The sequence below is a fragment of the Callithrix jacchus genome, chromosome 16 (assembly GCF_049354715.1).
Source record: "Callithrix jacchus isolate 240 chromosome 16, calJac240_pri, whole genome shotgun sequence".
In the NCBI taxonomy this organism is placed as follows: domain Eukaryota; kingdom Metazoa; phylum Chordata; class Mammalia; order Primates; family Cebidae; genus Callithrix; species Callithrix jacchus.
In genome coordinates, this window is record NC_133517.1 from 96,687,361 (window position 1) to 96,710,576 (window position 23,216).

The 23,216-nt window shown below is 39.2% G+C and overlaps 1 protein-coding gene across 2 annotated transcripts in view; it reads right to left on the bottom strand.

Moving 5' to 3' along the window:
• Positions 1-16,211: 16,211 nt before the first annotated feature.
• The window catches only part of SPAG1 (sperm associated antigen 1), a 74,545-nt gene continuing 67,540 nt past the window's right edge, over positions 16,212-23,216 (bottom strand). For both annotated transcript variants that reach the window (XM_035276618.3, XM_035276619.3), the window contains exons 17-19: positions 18,341-18,505; positions 16,984-17,355; positions 16,212-16,881 (exon numbers count right to left, since the gene is read on the bottom strand). In XM_035276618.3, coding sequence (XP_035132509.3) covers positions 16,750-16,881; positions 16,984-17,355; positions 18,341-18,505 — 669 coding nt within the window. In that variant the 3' untranslated portion in view covers positions 16,212-16,749. The remainder of the gene's footprint in view (positions 16,882-16,983; positions 17,356-18,340; positions 18,506-23,216) is intronic.

Here is a 23,216-nt window from a genome sequence, read left to right on the forward strand (position 1 = left end):
GTTCTTGTGCCTCAGCCTCCCAAGTAGCTGGGATTATAGGCGCACATCACCACACCCAGCAAATTTTTTTTTCTTTTTTTTGTATTTTAGTAGAGACAAGGTTTCACCATGTTGCCCAGGATGGTCACAAACTCCTGAGCTCAAGTGATCCACCCACCTCAGCCTCCCAAAATCCTGGGATTACTGGTGTGAACCACCATACCGGCCAAAATAATCTTATGAATATGTTGACTGCCTTCTTGATGTTTCTTTAAAAGGCTAAAGATGAAATGGAAAGCTAAACGATCTTTGGAGGAACACAGCAAAAACAGTGCCATATAGGAGGCTGGTGCCTTCATTCACCCTACACCTTCTTTTGGTGATACTTATAACCAGTATCACTTCAGTCACACCTTACAACTAGCTTTGAAAATTCCTTGTCTCCTGGATCCTTCAAAGTTGGATTAATTTAGGACCAAGCCAGTTTTCCCTGGAGCTTAATTCTGGGCTAGCCTGGAGCAAGAGATACCTCCAGGGTGTTCAAAACAAACCTTAACTCGCTGAAATCTTGTTACAACCCTTTGTACTTTAAGGCCTATTGGAAAAATCATCTGGTAATGAAAGAAAAGAAATACAAAGATTATAATAGTATAACCTGCTGTTGATTATGTAGACCACCAATTTAACTGGTAGATTCGCTTCAATGTACAAATTCCCAGCTCCAGGGCATTGAATTAGTTAGCTTTTTATGTTAAATGCACGTAATCCACCACTTCTAGCTTATTTTTGCTGGAAATTGTGTTAATTTTGTAAACATGTAAGACTTTCCATAGCTTGTTGTCTAGGTAAACATATAGACGAATCACCATATAAAGTATTTTATGTTGAAAACTGTCAGAGCAATTAATTGCTAACATGATATGAGCAAAAGAAACTCCTCCATAGATCGTTTTGCCCTTCCATTCAGAGTCATGAAGCTTCTTACAGCTTCTAGTCTGTCCCTGGACCTAAGGAAAATTTTTCTTCCTTATATAGATGCTGGCAACCTTTCATATGGTTCCTATTAATGGATTTGTCATTTTGTTTATTTCCTTCACTAAAGTACGAGAGAGAAATCATGGCCAACAGCCAGTGTTTATATACTGGTTGATTTTTGAATGCCAAAAACAGTATTCTAAACTTGGACAGAGTTATGTTATTTGGGTAGCTATTATTTAATAGATGGATATGAAAAGTTTGCAGTTTTAGCATTTAGTTCACATTGAATCACTGTACATTATACACTAGTCAGAATTTTTGTTACTTCTACCAGTTTATTCATTCAACAAAGTAGGTACTGGAAATACAGCATAGTACCAAATAAACACTCAGGCTTCAGAAGGCTTGTATTAGAATTTGGAAGATACAAAAATAATAAACATATGCATGTAGCTTAAAATAATGGAACCAGATATGAAATAAGCAGATGATGGTTGCTATGAAAAACTTGAGGTGGGCATAATAAGAGTGACTGGGGTTTTGGGGGAAGCAGTACTGTTTTATACAGGGCAAAACAGGAAAAATTTCTGTTTAGAAGACATTTGTCCTAGGGTATAAAGGAATGAAGAATGAGCTGTGTAAACATAACTGGTGAATGAGCATTTCAGAAACATCTCCAGGGTGAGTTAATGGACAGTTCAGACATCAGTCTTGGAATCTAAGTTTGCTATCTATTAGGGCAAGTCTGCCACCTTTTTTCCTTGGATGGTGTCTTGACTGTCCCTGGCACTTTACATTTCCATAAACGTTTTAGAATAACCTTGTTGTGTTCCACCAATTTAGATTGGGATTACATAGAATCTGTAATTATCCTCATAGAAGTCTTTTATGGCCAGATGCAGTGGCTGACACTTGGAATCCCAGCACTTTGGGACCAAGACAGGTGGATCACGATGTCGGGAGTTCAAGATCAGCCTGGCCAACATGGTGAAACCCCATCTCTACTAAAAATACAAAAATTAGCTCGGCTTGGTAGCAGGTCCAGCTGCTCAGGAGGCTGAGGATGGAAATTGCTTGAACCCAGGAGGCAGAGGATGCAGTGAGCCAAGATCATGCTGCTGCACTCCAGCATGGGCAACAGAATGAGACTATCTCAAAAAAAAAAAGTCTCACATCATCTTTAAATTTCATTCCAAGGTACTTGATATTTTTAATCCTATTATAATGGTATATTTTTTAAATGCCTGCCTGCCTGTCTGCCTCCCACCCTCCCTCCCTCCCTCCCTCCGCCTCCTGGGTTCAAGCGATTCAGCTGCCTCAGCCTCCCAAGTAGCTGGGATTACAGACGTCCCACCACCATGCCTGGCTAATTTTTGGTATTTTTAATAGAGAGGGGGTTTCATCATGTTGGCCAGGCTGGTCTCGATCTCCTTACCTCGGATGATCCACCTGCCTCAGCCTCCCAAAATGCTGGGATTACAGGTGAAAGCCACCATCCCCAGCCAGAAATGCTATTGATTTTGTATAATGATTTTGTATCTGGTGAATATTACTCTTTTAATTCCAATGGCTTATCTCCAGATTCTTTGGGATATCACTCTACAATTATTTGTGAGTATTTGTATTAAACACTTTTACAGTGCTTTGAAGTGTCAAATACTTTGTGAGCACTTTTAAAATAGTAACTTACAGAAAAGCAAACAAAAAATAATGAAAGAAATAATAACTTAGCAAGTTTACTTATATAACAGACCTGCACATGTACCCCCGAACTTTAAAGTTAAATTAAAAAATAATATTAGGTTGACTTTGAATAGTGAATAGGGGTCATATAATTTAGAAAGATGCAAAAGGTAATTACATATCAAATTATATATTAAAGTCTTTATTATAATTAGAGTCGGTTCAAAATAAAATATTCCTCAGAACAATTGTGAAGGAGGTATTCTCATCCTCATTACAGATGAGGTAACAGGCACAGATGTTAAGTACTTTGCCTGGAGTTGCATGGCCACTAAGTGACAGAGGTGGGATTCCAATTGCTTTTTTTTTTTTTTGTCTTAGGTCATTTCATCGTTAATTTATTTTTCTGGCCCATTGCACTGGCTAGGACTTCTAGTGTGTACTTCTGAATAGCAGTGGTTATAGGGGGTATTGTTGATTTGTTAATAACCTAACCTCAAAGGGAAATATTTCATCATTTCAGCTATTCATTATGATATTTGCTGAGATATATTTATAGGAGATCCTTTATTGGATTTAGTAAATTGTCTTCTGACTCCTAGTTTGTTTGCCAAGAGTTTTTACTTTGGAAAATATGTTGAATTTTACTGGCTATTTGGTGGGGGGAGCATCTGTCATATAACTGTGATTACTTTAATATGTTAATGTGGTAAATTTGATTTTTCAAATGTTAACCTGAGGCAGACTTCAGTGATCAGGGTGTGTAAGATTGGAATGATGTCTTCCTTGAGTGTTTGGTAGAAATTGCTGTTAAGGCTGTCTACACTTGAATTGTTTGTTTTTTAGTACAAGAGATCCAGGTTCTCAGGATTAGTAAGCAGCTAATTTTCATCTATATGAGCAGTAAACACAGTCTCTTTACTCTGTAAGAGTTGACTAATTCTAGAATGTCTGGGCTGGCTGGTGACAATATAGTCTTTGCTTTTATTTTTTTCCTTTCCAGCCTTTTGCCTAAATAGCATTGGAGCACATATTTCTGCCCCTTTTTGTCTTGCATGAAGGAGGTAAAACATAGACATTACATAACTTCATGTGTTCCAGGTAGCAATACCTCCAGATTCTTATTTCTGTATTCAAGATATTAGGGTAGGGCCGGGCGGGGTGGCTCACGCCTGTAATGCCAGCACTTTGGGAGGCCGAGGCGGGTGGATCACTTGGTCAAGAGATCGAGACCATCCTGGTCAACATGGTGAAACCCCGTCTCTACTAAAAATACAAAAAATTAGCTGGGCACAGTGGCGCGTGCCTGTAATCCCAGCTACTCGGGAGGCTGAGGCAGGAGAATTGCCTGAACCCAGGAGGCAGAGGTTGCGGTGAGCCAAGATCGTGCCCTTGCACTCCAGCCTGGGTAACAAGAGCAAAACTCCGTCTCAGAAAAAAAAGATATTAGGATAACAAATCTTAAAGACACTCTAGTCTTTGAGAGCAGGGACTTGTCTTTCCTTTTATTTTTCCTATACTTATAGTATAGCCTGGGCATTTTAATTTTGCTTTGGGGGGGGGTTGTTACTTTTTTGCTTGTTTAAAGAAAATATAATACTTTCAACTAGATAAGGAAATCACAGTTGCTTTAGAAGTATTGTGAACTGATGTTTTAGAAACTTTCTTTTGAAAGGTTAAATAAAATGTGCACAAATGAATTATTTCCCCTTCCTTCCAACTCAACCGTATAACTCCAATTAATTCTTTTTAATGGCTGCATAAATTCCGTAGTATAGACGTGCTGCAGTTATCCCGACATTCTCATATTGATGAGCATTCACTTTGTGTCTGTTATTTGTTGTTTCTTTCCTCAATACGAAACACTGCAGAAAACATTCTAATACTTAACGTCCTTATATTCTGGTATTTCTAAGTATGTGAGATAGATTCAAGGAAATTAAATAGCTGGGTTAAAGTCCATGTATATTAAATTTTTAAAGGTTACCACATTGTCTTCCAAGAAAGGCTGTCACAATTTACAATTTGCTAACGATATATGAGTTCCCTTTTCCCTGCATTCTACCAAAAATAGGTATTGGAGCTTTACAAATTTTTAAACTGTTTGATGTAAAGTAGTATCTAATGTTACATTTTCCTGACTAGTTTGTACATCTTTTTGTTTTTTGTTTTTTAATTATACTTTAAGTTCTGGGGTACGTGTGCAGAATGTGCAGGTTTGTTACATAGGTATACACATGTCATGGTGATTTGCTGCATCCATTATCCCATCATCTACATTAGGTATTTCTCCTAATTCTATCCCTTCCCTAGCCCCCCATCCCCAACATGCCCCAATGTTCCCCTTCCTGTGTCCATGTGTTCTTATTGTTCAACACCCACTTATGAGTGAGAACATACAGTGTTTGGTTTTTCTGTTCTTGTGTCAGTTTACCGAGAATGATGGTTTCCAGCCTTATCCATGTCCCTGCAAAGGACATGAACTCATTCTTTTTTATGGCTGCTTAGTATTCCATGGTATATATGTGTCACCTTTTCATTATCCAGTCTATCACTGATGGCATTCGGGTTGGTTCCAAGTCTTTACTATTGTAAACAGTGCCACAATAAACATGCATCTTTATAATAGAATGATTTATAATCCTTTGGATATATACCCAGTAATGGGATTGTTGGGTCAAAGGTATTTCTATTTCTAGATCCTTGAGGAATCACCACACTGTCTTCCACAATGGTTAAACTAATTTACACTCCCACCAACAATGTAAAAGCATTTCTGTTTCTACACATCCTCTCCAGCATCTGTTGTCTCCTGATTTTTTAATGATCCCCATTCCAACTGGTGTGAGATGGTATCTCAATGTGGTTTTGATTTGCATCTCTCTGATGACCAGTGATGACGAGCTTTTTTCATGTTTGTTGGCTGAATGTCTTCTTTTGAGAAGTGTTTGTTCATATCTTTGGCCAGTTTTTGATGGGGTTGTTTTTTTCTCACAAATTTTTTTAAGTTCTTTGTAGATTCTGTGAGACATTGACCACCACCTCTAGAGGTTTGGCCTGCATACCCTGACTCAGTGACAGATAAAATGAATGCACTCTCACACCATTACAGTGATTCAAGTGGCTAGGGATGGTCGTCAGCTGTTTTAAGGGTGAAATGCAGCCCATCGACCAGGATTCCCTCTCCATCGTTATATGTAAAAAGATTTCGTAGCAGAGGTTGTAAGGCAACACACTTGTGGATAATTAATGTGGTTAAAAGAGTGGTTATACAAATAATAAAAGCTTTAGGTTCTGGGCCCAGAATAAACACCGTTAACGGGTAATTCCCCTTTAATCTCCGCCTGAGAGGACCGTCCAGCACAAAGTTTACATGAGTAAACAGAGTAGAGACAAAGGGATGTGGGGTAAGCAGACTTAAACTGGGAAAGCCTCTTATCGTCCCTATCTTCTCCCTAGCTCAATGGACCTGCCACCTTCGGCCTGTCCTAATAAAACCTTCTGGCCATCCAAAAGGTTTGAGACAAATCTATAACTTTTTCTAATATTTCGCCAGCCACCCTGAGTGAATCTCAACATTTTTTTTTTCTTGTAAATTTGTTTAAGTTTTTTGTAGATTCCGGATACTAGCTCTTTATGGTAGCTTGCAAAAATTTTTTCCCATTCTGTTGGTTGCTGGTTCACTTTAACAATAGTTTCTTTTGCCGTGCAGAAGCTCTTAAGTTTAATTAGATCCCATTTGTCTATTTGGGCTTTTGTTGCCATTGCTTTTGGTGTTTTAGTCATGAAGTCCTTGTCCATGCCTATGTCCTGAATGGTACTGCCTAGGTTTTCTTATATGGTTTTTATGATATTAGGTCCTGTGTTAAAATCTTTAATCCATCTGGAGTTAATTTTTGTATAAGGTGTAAGGAAGGGATTCAGTTTCAGCTTTCTGCATATAGCTAGCCAGTTTTCCCAACACTGTTTATTAAATAGGGAATCCTTTCCCCATTGCTTGTTTTTGTCAGGTTTGTCAAAGATCAGACGGTTGTAGATGTGTGGCATTATTTCTGAGGCTTCTCTTTTGTTCCACTGGTCTATAGATCTGTTTTGGTATCAGTACCATGCTGTTTTGATTAGTGTAGGCTTGTAGTATAGTTTGAAGAAGGTAGTGTGATGCTGCCAGCATTTCTTTTTTCTTTCTTTCTTTCTTTTTTTTTTTTTGTTCCATATGAAGTTTAAGGCCCAGCAGGTAAAAGAAAGTATTTGAATTTGCTGTCTTCTAAATTGGCTCTTACATCCTTTGCCTATTTTCTTTTGGATTATTTTCTTGTCAGTTTGAAAGGTATTTTGGCCAGATGCAATGGCTTACTTTGGGAGGCTGAGGCAGGAGGATTGCTTGAGGCCAGGAGGCAGAGGTTGCAGTGAGCTGAAATCACCCCACTGTACTCCAGCCTGGGCAACAGAGCAAGACTCCATCTAGGAAAAATAATTTTTAAAAATGAAAATAAATATAATAGGTTTTGGTATACTATACTAATAGTTTGACTCTTGTATTTTTCTCCAGATCTGTCATTTGAGTATTAGGTTGTATGTGTGTACATTCTATTTTATCCTTAAGTAAACTTTTCATTTTGAAATATTTTTAGATTTACAGAAAAGGTACCAATAGTTCAGGGTTCCCATATATTCTTTACATTTTTTTTCCTGCAATATGAAGCCTGTTGTGTGTCTACTTGTAATATTTTAGACTTTCTAGTCCCCTCTGTTCCTAAACTGTACTTATAGTCTCTTTTGGTAGTTTATAGTGAGATTTTAAATTTTTCCTATTATTAAAAATCTATCTTCAGTTGATCTTAGCATTTAGTGTAATATAAAAGTCCAGTTTTACTTCCTTCCAGATAGCCATTTGTGATGGCACTATTTCTTAAATAACCTTTCCTTTTCCCACTGATTTGAATACTGTGTTTACACTAGAATCCATTTCTAGATTTCTATCAAAAAGTCTGTTGGGATTTTGACTGACAATACCTATGTATCAATATGTGGAAAACTGGCATCTTAAAAATATCAAGTCTTCCTGTCCATGAATACAGTATACCCTTTTATTCAGTTCTTTCTCTCAACAATGCTTTATAGTTTTCAGTGTACCAATCTCTTAAAAACATCAGTTTGTGATTACATTCAATTACTAGTATACAGAAATAAAATAGATTTTTATATGTTGATCTTGAATCCTACAACCTGTAAGTCACATTAATTTTAGTAGTGTTTTTTTGTAGATTCTATAGGCTTTTTTTTTTTTTTTTTAAGCTGGAGTTTTGCTCTGTTACCCAGGCCAGAGTGCAGTGGCTCCATCTCAGATCACTGCAACCTTCACTCCTGGGTTCAAGCAGTTCTCCTGCCTCAGCCTCCAGAGTAGCTAGGATTACAGATGTGTGCCATCATGCACAGCTAATTTTTGTATTTTTTTTAAATAGAGACAGTTTTGCCATGTTGGCAAGGCTGGTCTTGAACTCCTAACCTCAGATGATCTCCCTGCCTCAGCCTCTCAAAGTGTCAGGATTACAGGCATGAGCCACCACACCCGGCCTCTATATGCTTTTCTACATAGATATGTGTGTCTAAAAATAAAGACAGTTTACTTCTTTTCCAATCTGTATGTCTTTTATAACATTTTAACCCCTTACTGCACTGACTTCAACCTCCAGTGCAATGTTAAATAGGAATGGTAAGAGGACATCTTTACCCTGTTTCCAATCATGGGGTGGAGTAGTTTGTCTTTTCAGTCTTCCTCAGTTTTTATTCCTCCTGATAAGTTCTTGAAAAACTCAAGTAAGTGGCCTTATCAGGATTGATTGGAAAACTCCAGAGTTTGCCTCTTAAGTTATTCACACTACCTTGGGTGATTGCTTCCCCCCCCCCCACCATATCATTCATTTTTCAAAACAGATACAGTTCACATACTATAAAATTTGCATTTAAAGTGTACAATTCAGTGTTTTTACAAGGTTGCACAACTAATATCTGACTCCAGAACATTTTCATCACCCCATCATGGGAAAGAAAGAAACCCGTTCCCATCAGTAGTCAGTTCCCATTCCCTCTTTCTCTCAGTCCCTGGCAACTACTAATTTACTATATGGGTTTGTCCATTCCAGACATTTCAGATAAATGGCATAATAAAATGTGGCCTTTTGTGTCCTGCTTCTTTCACTTACTACTTTCAGAGTTCATCCAAGGGTCAGCATGTATCACTACCTCATTCTTTTTTACGGCTGAATGATACGCACTTGTATGCATATGCTGCATTTTTGTTTATCCATCAGTTGATGGACATTTGGGTGGTTTCCACTTTGTGGCTATGATGAGTAGAATTGCTGTGAACATTTGTGTACTAGTTTTTGTGTGAACATACGTTTTTGACTTTTAGTAATAGGAGTTGCAGAATTATTGGATCAAATGGCAACTCTATGTTTAAGTTTTTGAAGAACTGCCAAACTTTTCCAAAGCTGCTGTACCATTTCACATGTTACATTAGTAGTGGATGCAGTTTTTAATTTCTCTGCATCCTCGCTAGTACTTGTTACTGTCCACCTTTTTTATTGTAGCCACCCTAACAAAATATGCCCTTGTTTTACCACAATATGAATTAGGATTAAAGGTATGTTTCTTGAAATAGTCATCCCAATCCACTGCTTAATTAAAGCAAATAGTTGGTCCTATTTTGCTGGGCACAGTGGCTGATGCCTGTAATCCCAGCACTTTGGGAGGCTGAGGTGGGTGGACCACTTGAGGTCAGGAGTTTGAGACCAGCCTGTCCAACATGAAACCCCATCTCTACTAAACATACAAAAATTAGCCGGGCAAGGTGGTGCACACCTGTAATCCCAGCTACTTGGGAGGCTAAGGCAGGAGAATTACTTGAACCCGGGAAGCAGAGGTTGCAGTGAGCTGAGACTGTGCCACTGGACTCCAGTCTAGATGACAGAGTGAGACTCCGTCTCAAAGCAAAAAAGAACAAAAAACAACTGATGCGAAAGGAACACTCTGTCCTGTTTAAAAATAAATTGATCCTATTTTACAAATGGGAAACATATAAAAGAGGTCTAATGGCAGGTAGTAAGATTAAATTTTAGGCCATTTTTGAACTTGCGTCACTATTAAAAATAGAATATTAATTCAGGTTGCTTTGTAAGTCTCCTGTCTGGTTTCTGTTTCCTGCACTGTGAAGCATACCTGCAGTGGCAGAATTTTTTTTTTACCAAGTTCCTTGTGCAGTGTGGTACTGGAAATTCTGCAGTAAAGTAATCCAGTCACACTGAGCTCTTCCTTCTCATTGACCTGAGTCTGTTTCAGAACATGGCTTAGGTTTTACCTCTTCCTGAACTGTCCTCAAGGAACCCTATTTGGCTTTTAATACCTTTGACAAACATTTCATTGATGCTGTTTTCTCCTAGGAGAGTCTCTTGCACTTGATGTTATTGCCAGTTTTTTTCCAAATGAAGTATGAGCTCATTAAAAGCAGGGGATAGCTTTTTAAAAGTTATCCCCCACAGTATTACTCAGAGGATCATAGTGTCATTCGCTGCAATGCTCATGCAATTCAGATGTTAATTATTGCATCATCAGCTTCTGTGCCAGTAGATCATAAATTCTAACTTCCCTAAGTATCATAGGAGATATTTTTATATTTCCAAACCCCTGTACTGTAAGATTCTCAAGTGACTGTGCAGACATTTCAAGAACAACTGTTTGAAATATTTAGGGTATCATTGTAAACATTTCAATAGTAGGAACTTCCTAATGTGAACTCTGGAAACAAGAACACCAGTGGGGCAATGTCTTCTGGATTCATTCATTCAGCAACCTTTACTAAGCATCCATTAGCCTATACCAGACTCTGGACGTACAACTGTTTGTGTATTGGTTCATCCTCAAAACAATGACAGATTGGAAAATAAAGAGATGCTTGCTATTGCAAACAGATTCTCTGTAGCTTAGGTTGTAGGTTAACCTCTTGGCTGTTGTACCATGACTAATTTCCAGGAGACGGCACCAGAAGTCCAAGACTAGCCACTTCTCTATATATTAATATTTCTACTGGAGGTATTTTAATATGTGCCTCTTCTCCAGTAAATATTAAAGTGTCCATACTATTTGAAAAGAGGTTTCTTGCATTTTTCTAATAACATAGGTGAGGTCATTATACTTAAAGCAATTATATACATGGAAGGAAAGATAAGGTGCTTATCAAATAACAGAAGGCATTTTACATGAACCACATAAACCAGTAACCCCAAATGGTAAGAAGATAACCCAATTTGCAGACAAGGAACCTGAAGGCTGCAAGGTCATACAGCTCCTAAGTAGAGTTGGGATTTGATTCCAGGTGTATCTGATGCCAAAGTCTGTGCTCTTTAAAGCAGTTTCCCAGAGAAAAAGGAGAGTTGCTTAGAGTTATAGTCTCTTGCTTTTCATTGATTCTTCTGAGATCAATTAACTTCCAACCACTTCTTTTGATTTCTGGCAAAGGCATCAAAACCTATAAACTCGGATGGTTTTGGTGGCTCATGCCTGCAATTCCAGCACTTGGGGAGGCTGAAGCAGGAGGATCGCTTGAGGCCAGGAGTTTGAGACCAGCTTGGGCCACATAATGAGACCCTGTCTTTACAAAAAACAAACAAACAAAAAACCATAGGCATGGTGGTGTATACATGTAGTCCCAGCTATTCAGGAGGCCAAGGCAGAAAGATTGCTTGAGTCCAGATGATTGATGCTGCAGTGAGCCATGATTATGCCACTGCACTCCAGCCTGGGCAACAGAGCCAAGGTCCTGTCTCTAAAAACAAGCAGAAAACCTATAAACGTGACAAAATTCGTAGTATTCTAAAGCTAGATTTCTCCTTACAGACATCCCTTGCTAGAGCTCAGGCGAATTCTGTGACTTGCACATCAGTTTTTAGGGGGTCCTTTCGGTCTGAGTGGTACCTACAGGCTAATAGGAAAGTAAGACAAATTCCAAGTGCACACTTTGCTCCATTCTCTCCTAGAGAGCAAAACCCATGTGTTTTTGGAAAATAATATATCTGAAATCCCTTTAACATCATGCTGTGCCCTTATAACTCATGCTTAATCCCTGCACACAACATAGAATTGAGCCTTCTGAACTTCCTCCTGGGAGACCTTTAGTGCAAAGTATACTATTCCTAGTGGGTACCACCACTCAGCAGGATAAAGGGAGTTTTCACCAAGATGCATAAGAAATGGCAATGAAAAGGTTAAACTTAAGGCTCCATGTCTTTGAAGCTTTCCTGACAAATAACGAAATTCTCAGTACATCCATCATTTTGCAGTCTCAATTTGTAGAGGCCTTTTCATTTTAAGATCTTGCTCATGAAGGAGGCACTCTCTGAATTTGCCTGATTAGATTACGGCTCAGTCTGAGCAGTTCAGAAATATGATAGCTTGTCTAGACTCAATGTCATAGCTGTCCTTAAGGTTTGCCTTCTTTCCCTTCCAAATTTCATCTTTTCCCGCAAATCCCAGATAGCAAAAGGGCCAAACAAGTCACAGGCCCTTGACGTTTCACAATCCACAATATCCCTAGGTGCGTTCTTATTTGGGCTTCAATATGAGTGAAAGGATTTAGATGAGATAATCTGTAACAATTCTCTCCAGGCTACAATGTAATACAAGTCTATGACTAAGAAAAGGCTGCTGGGTTTGATCAAGGTTGTTGACAGGAGTTTAAATAATGGTGGGAGGAAAAAGCCAAAATTCTTTCAAATCAATGAGAGGTGGGGAAAAGAGAGAATTATTTTATTTTTCATTTTTTTCTTATAAACAGAAAGATCCATTTTTTAAAGCAATGATATAGGGAAAGATGGAAGCTTGGAAGACTTTTCTTTAGGTGAGGAATAGCTGCGTAGGTTAGGCTGACAGGGTGGCAGCAATGAAAAGGGAGTGTTGCAGACATGAAAGGGAAGGTATTATTCTCAGAGGAAAGTCCTAGAAGAAAAGGAAGGGATCAGATCAGGGGTCAGCATTAAGTAGAGAACAGTTGGAGGCAGGGGATCTGGTGATGAGTCGGGGGGGAAGCTGATTGGAGCAGGCCTATGGGATGGTCTGTTACTTGAGTTAAGGCTAGGAGGCTGAGGGTGACCATGGGAGCATGTGGTAACAACTCCAGAGGCCAGACATTAAGAGGCTTGGACATAGGAGGTGCGGAGTCCTACATTCAAGATCTGTACGCAGGGAACTTTCATATTGCCCACAAGCCAGAAATAGTAATAGTCTCTTATATCATGTGCAGTGTAGGAAGTATTTTCATGTTATTTTACAACAAACCTGTCAGCCCAAATGATACTTAAGATTTAAAAATAAGCAAACTTAAGCCCAGAGTTACTGTGATTTGCTCGGATGTTTTACACCTAGTAAATAATTGTCACATAGTTTTAGTTCAAGGGCTTTTAGTTTCTTTCCTTTCCTTTTCTGTTTTAATATTTTATCTTTCACCCTTTTGTCTAGAAAGTTTGCTTATAAGGTCCCTGAGGCAGGAGTTAAGCTCTGATGATTAAATAACCCACACTCTGTACAGAATTACTTTTGAGACTTTTCTCCTTCCAGATGCACGATTTACGGCAAAACAATTAGATATGACAAGTGCTGACATTCCACTAAAATACTTTAGGTAATATATGTACCCACAAATATAATCATAAAATTACCAAGACGTCATTCAGTCAGTGAATACCTATTGAATCTATTATGCTCAGCATTTTGCTAAGCACTATGGGAAACAGAACTGAACCAGATATTTTATGTCAGACAGGTAAACTCAAAAACACCAAAAGAGTGGTAAGACATCCTGTGCAAAAGCAGTTATTCTTGGGTGAGTGTACCATGTTTGTGTAATGAAATGTCTGCCAGGATGAAATATTAGATGTGGGGACTGAGAGCAAGAAAAGTTTAGAAGCCCAGGTTTCTTAGGCCAGTGTGAATGCTGGTATCTTTTGTGGAACTATGGGATAAGTGAAGCCTGAGTATTAGGGAACAGAGAAAATCCATTTAGGGCATGCTTATTTGTGGTATCTGTGAGACATCTGTGTAGAGATGAACAGTTTGAAGTTGGCTTTACAGGTCGAAGCTCAGGAAAGATTTACAGGCTGAAGAAATACAGAAGCAGCTGAGAGGTTAAGTGTTTGGATATAGTTACAAACAATAAAAATCTCAGTGCCTTAACAAGAAGAGCATAAGCTTGCTCATTCTGTATGTCCAGTGGGGACTGGCAGAACCCTGCCTCAACCAGCATTCAAAGAACCAGGCTGACAGAGCCACCATCGTCTTGTAACTGCACTGTCTGCAACATGAAGCCTTGTGGGTCACTGAAGCAAGGGAAAAGGTCAGGGAGAGTCTGGGGCCAGGTCTTGAGTACTTTGGCTCAGAAGGGACACATCACTTTTACCTAAACCCTACTGGCAGAAGTGGTCACGTAGCCCAAACCAGTTACAAAGAGGCTGGAAAATACAGTCTTGTGTATGCCCAGAAGGGGAAGATAACTAGGTATTAGTTAAGAGTGGTAATGCCAGAGTACAATTAAAATGCTGATATTTTCTGCCATTTTATATGCAGCATGCAATTTTCTGTTCTATCCAGCTGTCACACAAACCACGTTCTAGTAATATTAAGATTCATGCAGTTCTCTGAAAATGCCAAGTGACTGCACACTTTCACTTGGCAATTTTTGTTAATTATTAGGCAATGCTTCCATATTAGAAAAATAAGTTCCTCTTACAGCTCTAAATTAATTATCTATTTAGTAATCATTTTCATGTTGTAGAGTTCAGTGTTGCATTTCATTTTCACTGATTGTAATCTGCAAGTACTAGTACAAAATGGGATTTATGTGTCTTAGCAGGATGGATATGTGATATAATAATCACTGTTAATGACTTCCATTTTTAAAAAAGAATGTTAAAGAAATTCATTTCTATCAAACTTAAGAGGACTCCTTCCTTGCCCAAAGAAATGCAACTTTAACTCAAAATTTTAACACCTTCAGTGTGCACCTTGATGCACTTGCATCTTGTTTCCTCTGCCTGGCACCTCCTTTTCTGTTATCCAAGTGACATACTCCAGTTGTGGCACTACCGGGCCCCATGGAACCTTTCCTAACCCTCTCTCAGGCAGGCCTGGGCATTCCTCTTGCTCTGTGTTATCACTATAACTACCTCTATTGGTGTACCAAAATTGGAAATTTATATTCACTAAACTGCTTTTACTCATCTGTAACTGTTAAGGAATAGGCACCTGAATAGAGTATATGAACTCAAAAGATAGACTGCCCAGTTTGGATCTCGGAGAGATCACTTGCAACATCTGTACATCCTCATCAATTTATACAACCTTCTGTTCCATTGTTTCCTCATCTGTAGCAGTGCTATGAAGATTAAATGAGACAATGTGTGATAAATGAGACACAGTGCCTAGCACAAAGCTCAACAAAATCACCTGCAGTTATTAACATCACTGTGTCAGGCACCAGAAAAGAAAGTTCCCTTGTGTCTCTAAAGTTCTCAAGCCTGTAATCCCAGCACTTTGGGAGGCCGAGGCGGGTGGATCACGAGGTCGAGAGATCGAGACCATCCTGGTCAACATGGAAACCCCGTCTCTACTAAAAATACAAAAAGTTAGCTGGGCATGGTGGCGCGTGCCTGTAATCCCAGCTACTTGGGAGGCTGAGGCAGGAGAATTGCCTGAACCCAGGAGGCGGAGGTTGCAGTGAGCCGAGATCGCGCCATTGCACTCCAGCCTGGGTAACAAGAGCGAAACTCGGTTTCAAAAAAAAAAAAGTTCTCTCAAGTTGCTATGTATAGGAAAAGAGTGGTGCCATTTCTCTAAGTAAACTGCATACGTAGGATACATTTCTAACACAATCCACCATTCACTTTATAAAAATTTAATAACATTAAAAAGGAGAAATTTTGTTTGAAAACTAAAGTCCCATTACAGATGTTTCACTTATGAACAAAGAAAGCAGTTTCAAAGAAAAATGACACAGTTTGGAAGGTACTGTTTACCCAAGATGAGTTAAAATATTCTATAACTATAAAATATTAAATAATGAATATGGGAATAGTAGACATGATATTAACTTTCATCTTCACTTCTAAGTGAATAAAAAAATGCTCCAGAAAGGGGAAACTGACTATAGACCACAGGAATAAATGGCAGTACACTGATAGAGACCGAAAGTCCCTCACTTTAACCCAGTTAACAAAGGAGCTTTCAACATATATTAGTTCTTCATGTTCTTTTACAGTAGAGGAATGAATACAGTCATAAAAGCAGAAAACAAAAAAGGGGGAAGGGGAACACTCACATCTTTGGTAAAATATGGGGGTAATAATTCAGATATAAATGCAGGCTTAGTTTGCTTTAATACAGTGGTTTTTTTTTTTTTTTTGGCTTATATAAAGGAAAGTAGCTTTTTAAGATCTAGTAAAAGGTGGTAAAAATTTTTGGCAATTTTTGTTAATTATTAGGCAATGCTTCCATATTAGAAAAATAAGTTCCTCTTACAGCTCTAAATTAATAAACAATTTATTTAGTAATCATTTTCATGTTATAGAGTTCAGTGTTGCATTTCATTTTCACTGATTGTAATCTGCAAGTACTAGTACAAAATGGGATTTATGTGTCAGCAGGATGGATATGTGATATAATAATCACTGTTAATGACTTCCATTTTTAAAAAAAGAATGTTAAAGAAATTCATTTCTATCAAACTTAAGAGGACTCCTTCCTTGCCCAAAGAAATGCAACTTTAACTCAAAATTTTAACAGCTAATCAAAATAGTGTGTATATTATAAATTAAAATGTATTTTAACAAGTTCCAAATATACTTATCTGGCTCTGGTACATAAGAAAATATTTACAACGATTAAAAAGCAGATTGTAGAATATACATGTTCTATGTATAAAAATAAGTAGAATATTTTATAGTCCAGGCCAAAAGATCTTTTCTAAGCCAGGTTTTATCCATGCAACTCTGTTACAATACCATCTCATTAACATTACTGGAACACCCACACGCACAGAAGTAATCTAACAAGAATCTTGATTTAAAGCTCATACTGCCTTTTTAGGGCCTGTATGTCTTCTAAAGTAAAATGGTGGTTTGGTGTGCCTGAAAGGTCCTCAAACAGCTGCTCAATGAGCTCCTTTTGGCCCTTGCTAATTAGTGTCAACATCATCTAAAAGAAGAAAAAAAAAACCGTGTTAGCATAAATAACATGTTTAAGTTACAGACACCCTAATAAAACCAATCTCTATTAATAAAATACTTAGCCACTTACCTTAAACCTTTCTGCTACACTCAGGTATAAAAGATGCTGATACACCAGTGAGGGATCTTTTTCAATAAGATAATTTTTCAGAGACTGAATGAGGAGGAGGAATGTATCCCCTTCAAGTTTGTTACTTAACAACATTGGCAGATCTTCTGGTGCAGTGACGGCTAAAAGGTGTGCACAGGCTTCTTTATCCTTCCTGGTACTGAGAGTGTTTATAATCTGACCAAATTCATAGGCATTATTAGGCTTGGCTATCAGAAGTTTCTCAGGGTCTTCTGGTGACCCACTGCTTTTCTCTCCCTTCTCAGAAGTTAGGCATCCTGTGGAGACCTCCCCTGCAGGTCTTCCAGGCTCCTCCTCATTGCCTTCATTCACCTTCATGAGGAAAAAACGCACTGAGACACTAAGCTACAGTCACCGCACACATCCTAAGTATGTTTGTCAGCATGAGAATTGAGAACTACAAGTAGACTGTATTGTAGTCCAGTTCCAAGTGAAAAATTTGTAATTTCTTTTAGGAAGAGAAATTTTAGGGTGTAAGATCCAATTCATAAAAGTTTAAAACACTATTTGACATTGAAACTATGACAAAATTTAATTTTTGGAACTTTCCATTAATACAACTTGCATAAAGGTCTATGTCAGTTTTATCTCTTTTTCACAATACATTTTAACAGAGAAATGAGTTTACATTGAATTCTCCTAAAACAGTTTTTTCTTCCCTTCTTTAAAGAGGAAAAAAAACCTTCCTAGCTTCTCTTACATACTAGCCTCTTACTCTTGGTGGAAATGTAAGATTATCGATGGGGTATTAGCATTCATGAATGTACAGGGATTCACAGCCTGACATTCTTCCCTAATATTAGGCAAAGAAAAACATTTTAGTTATCTGAATCACAAAGGCAGTTTGATCCTGAGGCAGCTGGAGATCTCTGATGAGGCAGTCATAGAGTGCTAAAAAGGTCTCAATCAATCTGGAAAATCTCTACCAGGTGAGGCTTGCAGGGCCCCCTTAACTACATCAGTCCCGTCAGGAGTCTCCAGGTCTACCCTGGAGCAAAGTCAGTGGCCATCGGTTCCCAGTATACTCTGGAGTGGGAGCAGTACAGATGGAAGCCAACGAAAGGAAGAACTCCAGTAATGCAGAGACTCCCATTACCATCTGTGGATCCACGTTGGGAAATACAATGGCTAATTATCATGGCAAAGGAGATGTTTTGTTGCTGGTTAAAATTTTGGCACTGATCATCAGAATGAAAACGCAATATTAAAAATGTTCTAGAACTCCTAGGAATATGACCTTAGAATCCAGACTAAGGTCCCCAAAAGAGTACTTTCAAAGAAAATCAAATACAAATACCTCTTGAATCACAATTTTCCTTCTCTCCTTTTCTTTGTTGAATGATGCTGTCTTATCCTTAAGATTAAGGAGTCTAGTTATTTCTTCCAGTTCCATCTTCGCCTCAATAATACTTGGGTCTAGTAGGAGAACTTTATTGAGATCAATTAAACTTTTCTGATAATTCTGTAAGTAGGAAGATAGAGAAAATAACTTTCATAGAAGGAGCCTAGAGTAACCTGACTGGGAGTGAGGTTGATGAAGTGAGTTATGCAGTACGTGTGCAGGATCCACATTAGTACCACTTTTATAAAGTGAGCCTATGGGGTGAGCATGCAGCTCAAATATTATGACCCATAACACAGTGAACATCTTCTAGAGATTTTGAAAAAGCACAGGATCTGGAGTTAGAAAAGTTAAATTCTTTATCACCACAACCTTCCCAGTCCCTAATACACGGTAAGCACTTGTTGCTTGCTGAATGAATAAACGAAAGAATGAACCCATCCTTGTATTGGCACCTACTAGCAATGAAACTTAAGATCCTACTTAACCTTTCTGGGCTTCAGTTGTCTCATCTTTAACCTAAGGGTAACAAAAGCTCTATTCAAATTTTCACAAGGCTGTACGGAGAAGTAAATGAATAAATAGTAAGTGGCTTACAGCTGTAAAGGACTATGCAAATGGTAGTTATTATCATACTCTTGTTCCATAAACTCCTTCTGGGTTGTTTGCTGTTCAAAACTGGCTAGAGTCTACATTTAATATTCCATGAGTCAGACAATACATTCAAGAAGTAGAGGGGAAAGAAAGGGAATCTAACAAGACATGACTGCTGAATCCGGTAGCAGAGACAGATGCCCCAAAGCCAGTCTGCTGTAACTCGTTATGTTCTAAACTACAGACTAGACCCATGTTTTGATTAAACCAAACTGCAAGGAGGCAAAGAATTGCAAGGGTGTGTAACCTCTTTAAGTATTCATGACACATCAGTAACTGCATGCACAAGAGGCTGAGCACAGATAAGCTGAGCTAGTGATTATGTGACATTCCTGGGGACTAGCTGTAATCCCACATGCCTTTCCCCTCCCCCACAACAACGCACCAGAGCAAAAGGGACATATTTAAAGAGCAGCCAAGTTGAGGAAGTAATGAAAGCTAATTCTTAACCATTCTGAGCATTTTACATGTATTACTTTACTCTCACAGTAGCCCCATAAATACTAACTTTTATAGTTCCCATTTTAAAAATGAAGAAACTGAGGCCTAAAGAAGTGATCTCTGGGATGGTCACAGCAGCAGTGACCAGAAGGTGGATGATTACACGGTGTGGCGCTCAAGGGAAAGGGCTGGAAATAGAGACCTGTGAGACCCTGTGAGCCTTGGAAATGGAAGTTCAACACCCTCGGAGTCAATACGATCATTTTCGTGAATCTGGAAAGTCTCTGCCTAAAGAGCAGCCTGACTGGTTGAGAGACACAAGAAAAAAAGAAGTACACGTTGACAAGTGTTAGCACTGCAGACAAGCATGAAGAGAGGGCAGAATAGCAGCAAGGGTGGAGACAGAATTGGGCAAGGAGGCAGCTAAGAGGGGCGGAGCTCATTCACTTCACAGATGATCTCTGAGCATGTCCATGTGCCAGGAACTAAGAAGACCACAGCAGGAAAGACACAGGCCTTGCATTTATGGATGCTTACATCCTATGGGGGGAAGCAATTAAAAACATGTAAACAAATGAATAAATAATTACAGACTGTCATTGATGCCATGAAAAAAACTAAAGGTTGAGATGGATACTAATGAGGGAGCTCCTTTTTCTACAGCTACAGTGGTCAGAGTAGTCAAGACTGGAAGAGAATCCAGCCATGCAGTGTAGAGGGAAGAGCAGAGCTTATACAAAGAGAAAGTGTGTCCCAGCACTTTGGGAGGTCAAGGTGGGTGGATCACATGAGGTCAGGAGTTTGAGACCAGCCTGGCCAATGCAGGTAAACCCCGTTTCTACTAAAAATACAAACATTAGCCGGGTGCACATCTGTAGTCCCAGCTGCTTGGGAGGCTGAGGCAGGGGAATCGCTTGAACTAGGGAGGCGGAGGTTGCAGCGAGCCAAGATCATGCCACTGCAATCCAACCTGACAAGATGATGCCACTGCACTCCAACCTGAGTGACAGAGCAAGACTCTGTCTCAGAAATAAACAACAAACAACAGCAAATCAGAAAATGTGACTTTAACAAAAGGAAGAAGGCATTAAAAGTTGCTAACAACCCTATTAGGCCTTTTAAAAAGGATGTATTGTAATCACATGTGTTTGTGACAGTATTTACCATTAATAGACTTGATGAAACCATAAAAGCAATAGTTATTTTACAAGATACTCTTTTTGATATTTATATTGATACATAACAATTGTATGCATCCTCCTCTACAGCATCCTCTTTGGGTGGACCTTGCAGCTTCCTCTGTTAAGTGTAAATTCCCTCGGCACCATGTCTTTATTCACCTCTATACTAACACCTAGCACATAACTGGCAATCAATAAGAGAAATAAATTGTAAATAAAAGCAAAATATTCAGAGATCTTTTCTTACAAAGAACAGCTGTACATTAAAGAAAGCTCATACTTTTCAAAGCTGGCACCATTAAAAATCACTATTAAAGTCAGAAAACAAAAGATCTGAGGAAGGCATAGTGTTGAGCTAGGAACTAAAGCCAGGGCATCTGCTACTGTGAGCCCCTGTGCCACTTCCTCATTGCAGTCATGCTGGGCAGACAGGCCTGGGCGTGAGTTCTGACACATTCTATAAGCAGTTGTAGCCTTTGAAGACCCTGAAATTAGGCCAAGCATAGTGGCTCACATCTACGCTTTTGAGAGGCCAAAGTAGGAGGATCGCTTGAGGCCAGTTTAACACCAACCCTGGCCAACATAGCAAGACCCTGTCTCTCTTAAACAGTTTTTAAAATTCTGAAATTAAATTCACTCGGCATATACCTCAAATTACTAGACAACTAATCAAGCTATAAGCTACTAGCCTCATAATCTACTAGAATAGGATTACTCAAATTTTGGATTGGATTATCTTTGTCATCATAATATAATTTCTGGAATTCATTCCAAAGAAATAGAAAAGTCCAATGAAGTATTAAAGTCCAGTCTTTCATTAGGCGCAGCTTCTGACCTTTTGTCAGCTCACAAGGTTCAGAGAGTCAGGTAGCCACTAAGAGCTAACTGTGCTCCAAGAGTTTAACCATTTGTAAACTCATGAGTCACGCAGATCCTCATTTACCAAATCTACTAAGCTCAAAGAGGCGAGTACATTTTGAAGGAGTCTCTTAATATCTGGTGCCACATACCATCTAGGAGATTTTTACATGAGGTTTACAAATGAGTGTGTTGCTAACCAAAAAAAGGGGGGTGGGGGGAGGCATGTGTTTGGATTACATGGACACTGTGTGGCTTCGTCAGCATGGAGCCAGGAGGTCACAGGGCAGCATGGGGTTCCTGGCAGGACATGCAAGCATGACTGCACTGCAGCTGGAGTGGATCTAGGATCTGGAAAAGCTGGACATTTCAATGCACCCAGGTGGTTCTCATTTGCTAAACTATGCAACAACACGACTACTCTTCTCCTTGCAGAACCCAGACAGTTCCCTTTCAGTGACAGGCATGGAATTACAACTGTCTCAGACTCAATCAGTCAAAACAATCCTCTCCCCACCCCCAAGCTTCCCTCATCCTGAAGGCTTCCCATTATCACACTGTTCCTCTCAGCCACCCAGCCAGAACCTGGGAGACATCCCCTCCATCACTATGTCCCCCCAGAAATTCCTGTGTTGAAGTTCTAACCTCCAGTACCTCAAAATGTAATCATATTTGGAGACACGTCCTTTTAAGAGGCAATCAAGTTAAAATCAGTAGGCCCTTCCTAGTCCAAGAAAGATGCCCTTCCTATGTCTTTATAAAAAGACAAGATTTGAGCACGCACGCACGCGCGCACACGTACACACACACAGGAAGGCCATATGGAGACATAGGGAGAGGACAGAATCTGTAAGTCAGAGACAGAGGGCTCTGAAGAAACCACCCCTGTTAAACCGTGAGCCAAGACTTCCAGCCTCCGGAATAGATTTCTGTTTTTCAGGCCACCCAGTCTGTGGCACTTTGTTACAGCAGCCACAGCAGTTAACATACTTCTCTCTTTCCTTGGACATTATTTTCCTTCAGGTATCTGCTTCTTACCTTGCTGATCTCTCACTGACCTTTCTCCTCATGCTGCGCCCCTCTGATCAACCTTCCGTGAGGTCCCCAAATCCAATCCATTATGCCACCATTCACCCCACTCTGGAGGCTCCATCACCTTCAGAATCAAGTCCAGCCTCCTCAGCGTGGCCTACCAAGCCCCTCAGGATCTGATCATCTCCCTCAGTCCCCACTCCTAGTCACATCTGGCTTCCAGCTGTACAGTTTGTAAATAAGTCTATCTATAAAAAATGTGCACAAGAATGTCACAGCAGCTTTATTCCTAACAGCCCCAAACTGGAAACAACCTAAGTGTCATCAGCAGGTGAATATATACACAAATTGTGATATATTCATACAATGCGGTGATACAAAGGAACAGCTCCTGATAACTACACGGTATAAACAAATCTCAGGTTATGCTGAAAGAAGCCGAACAATAGAGTCCATTGTATATGATTTATGGTAATACCCAAAAGAATCAGAACTAATCTATAGTGGTAGAAATGGGATGAATGGCTGCCTGAGGGTAGGGGTGGAGAGAGGGAGATTTTTTTGTACAGGGGTGCAGAGAACTTTCTAGAAAAATGAAAACTTTTTTTACTTTTAGCACACACCACCTTTGGAAGAAAATGTTCTTTATCTTGATTGGGATAGTG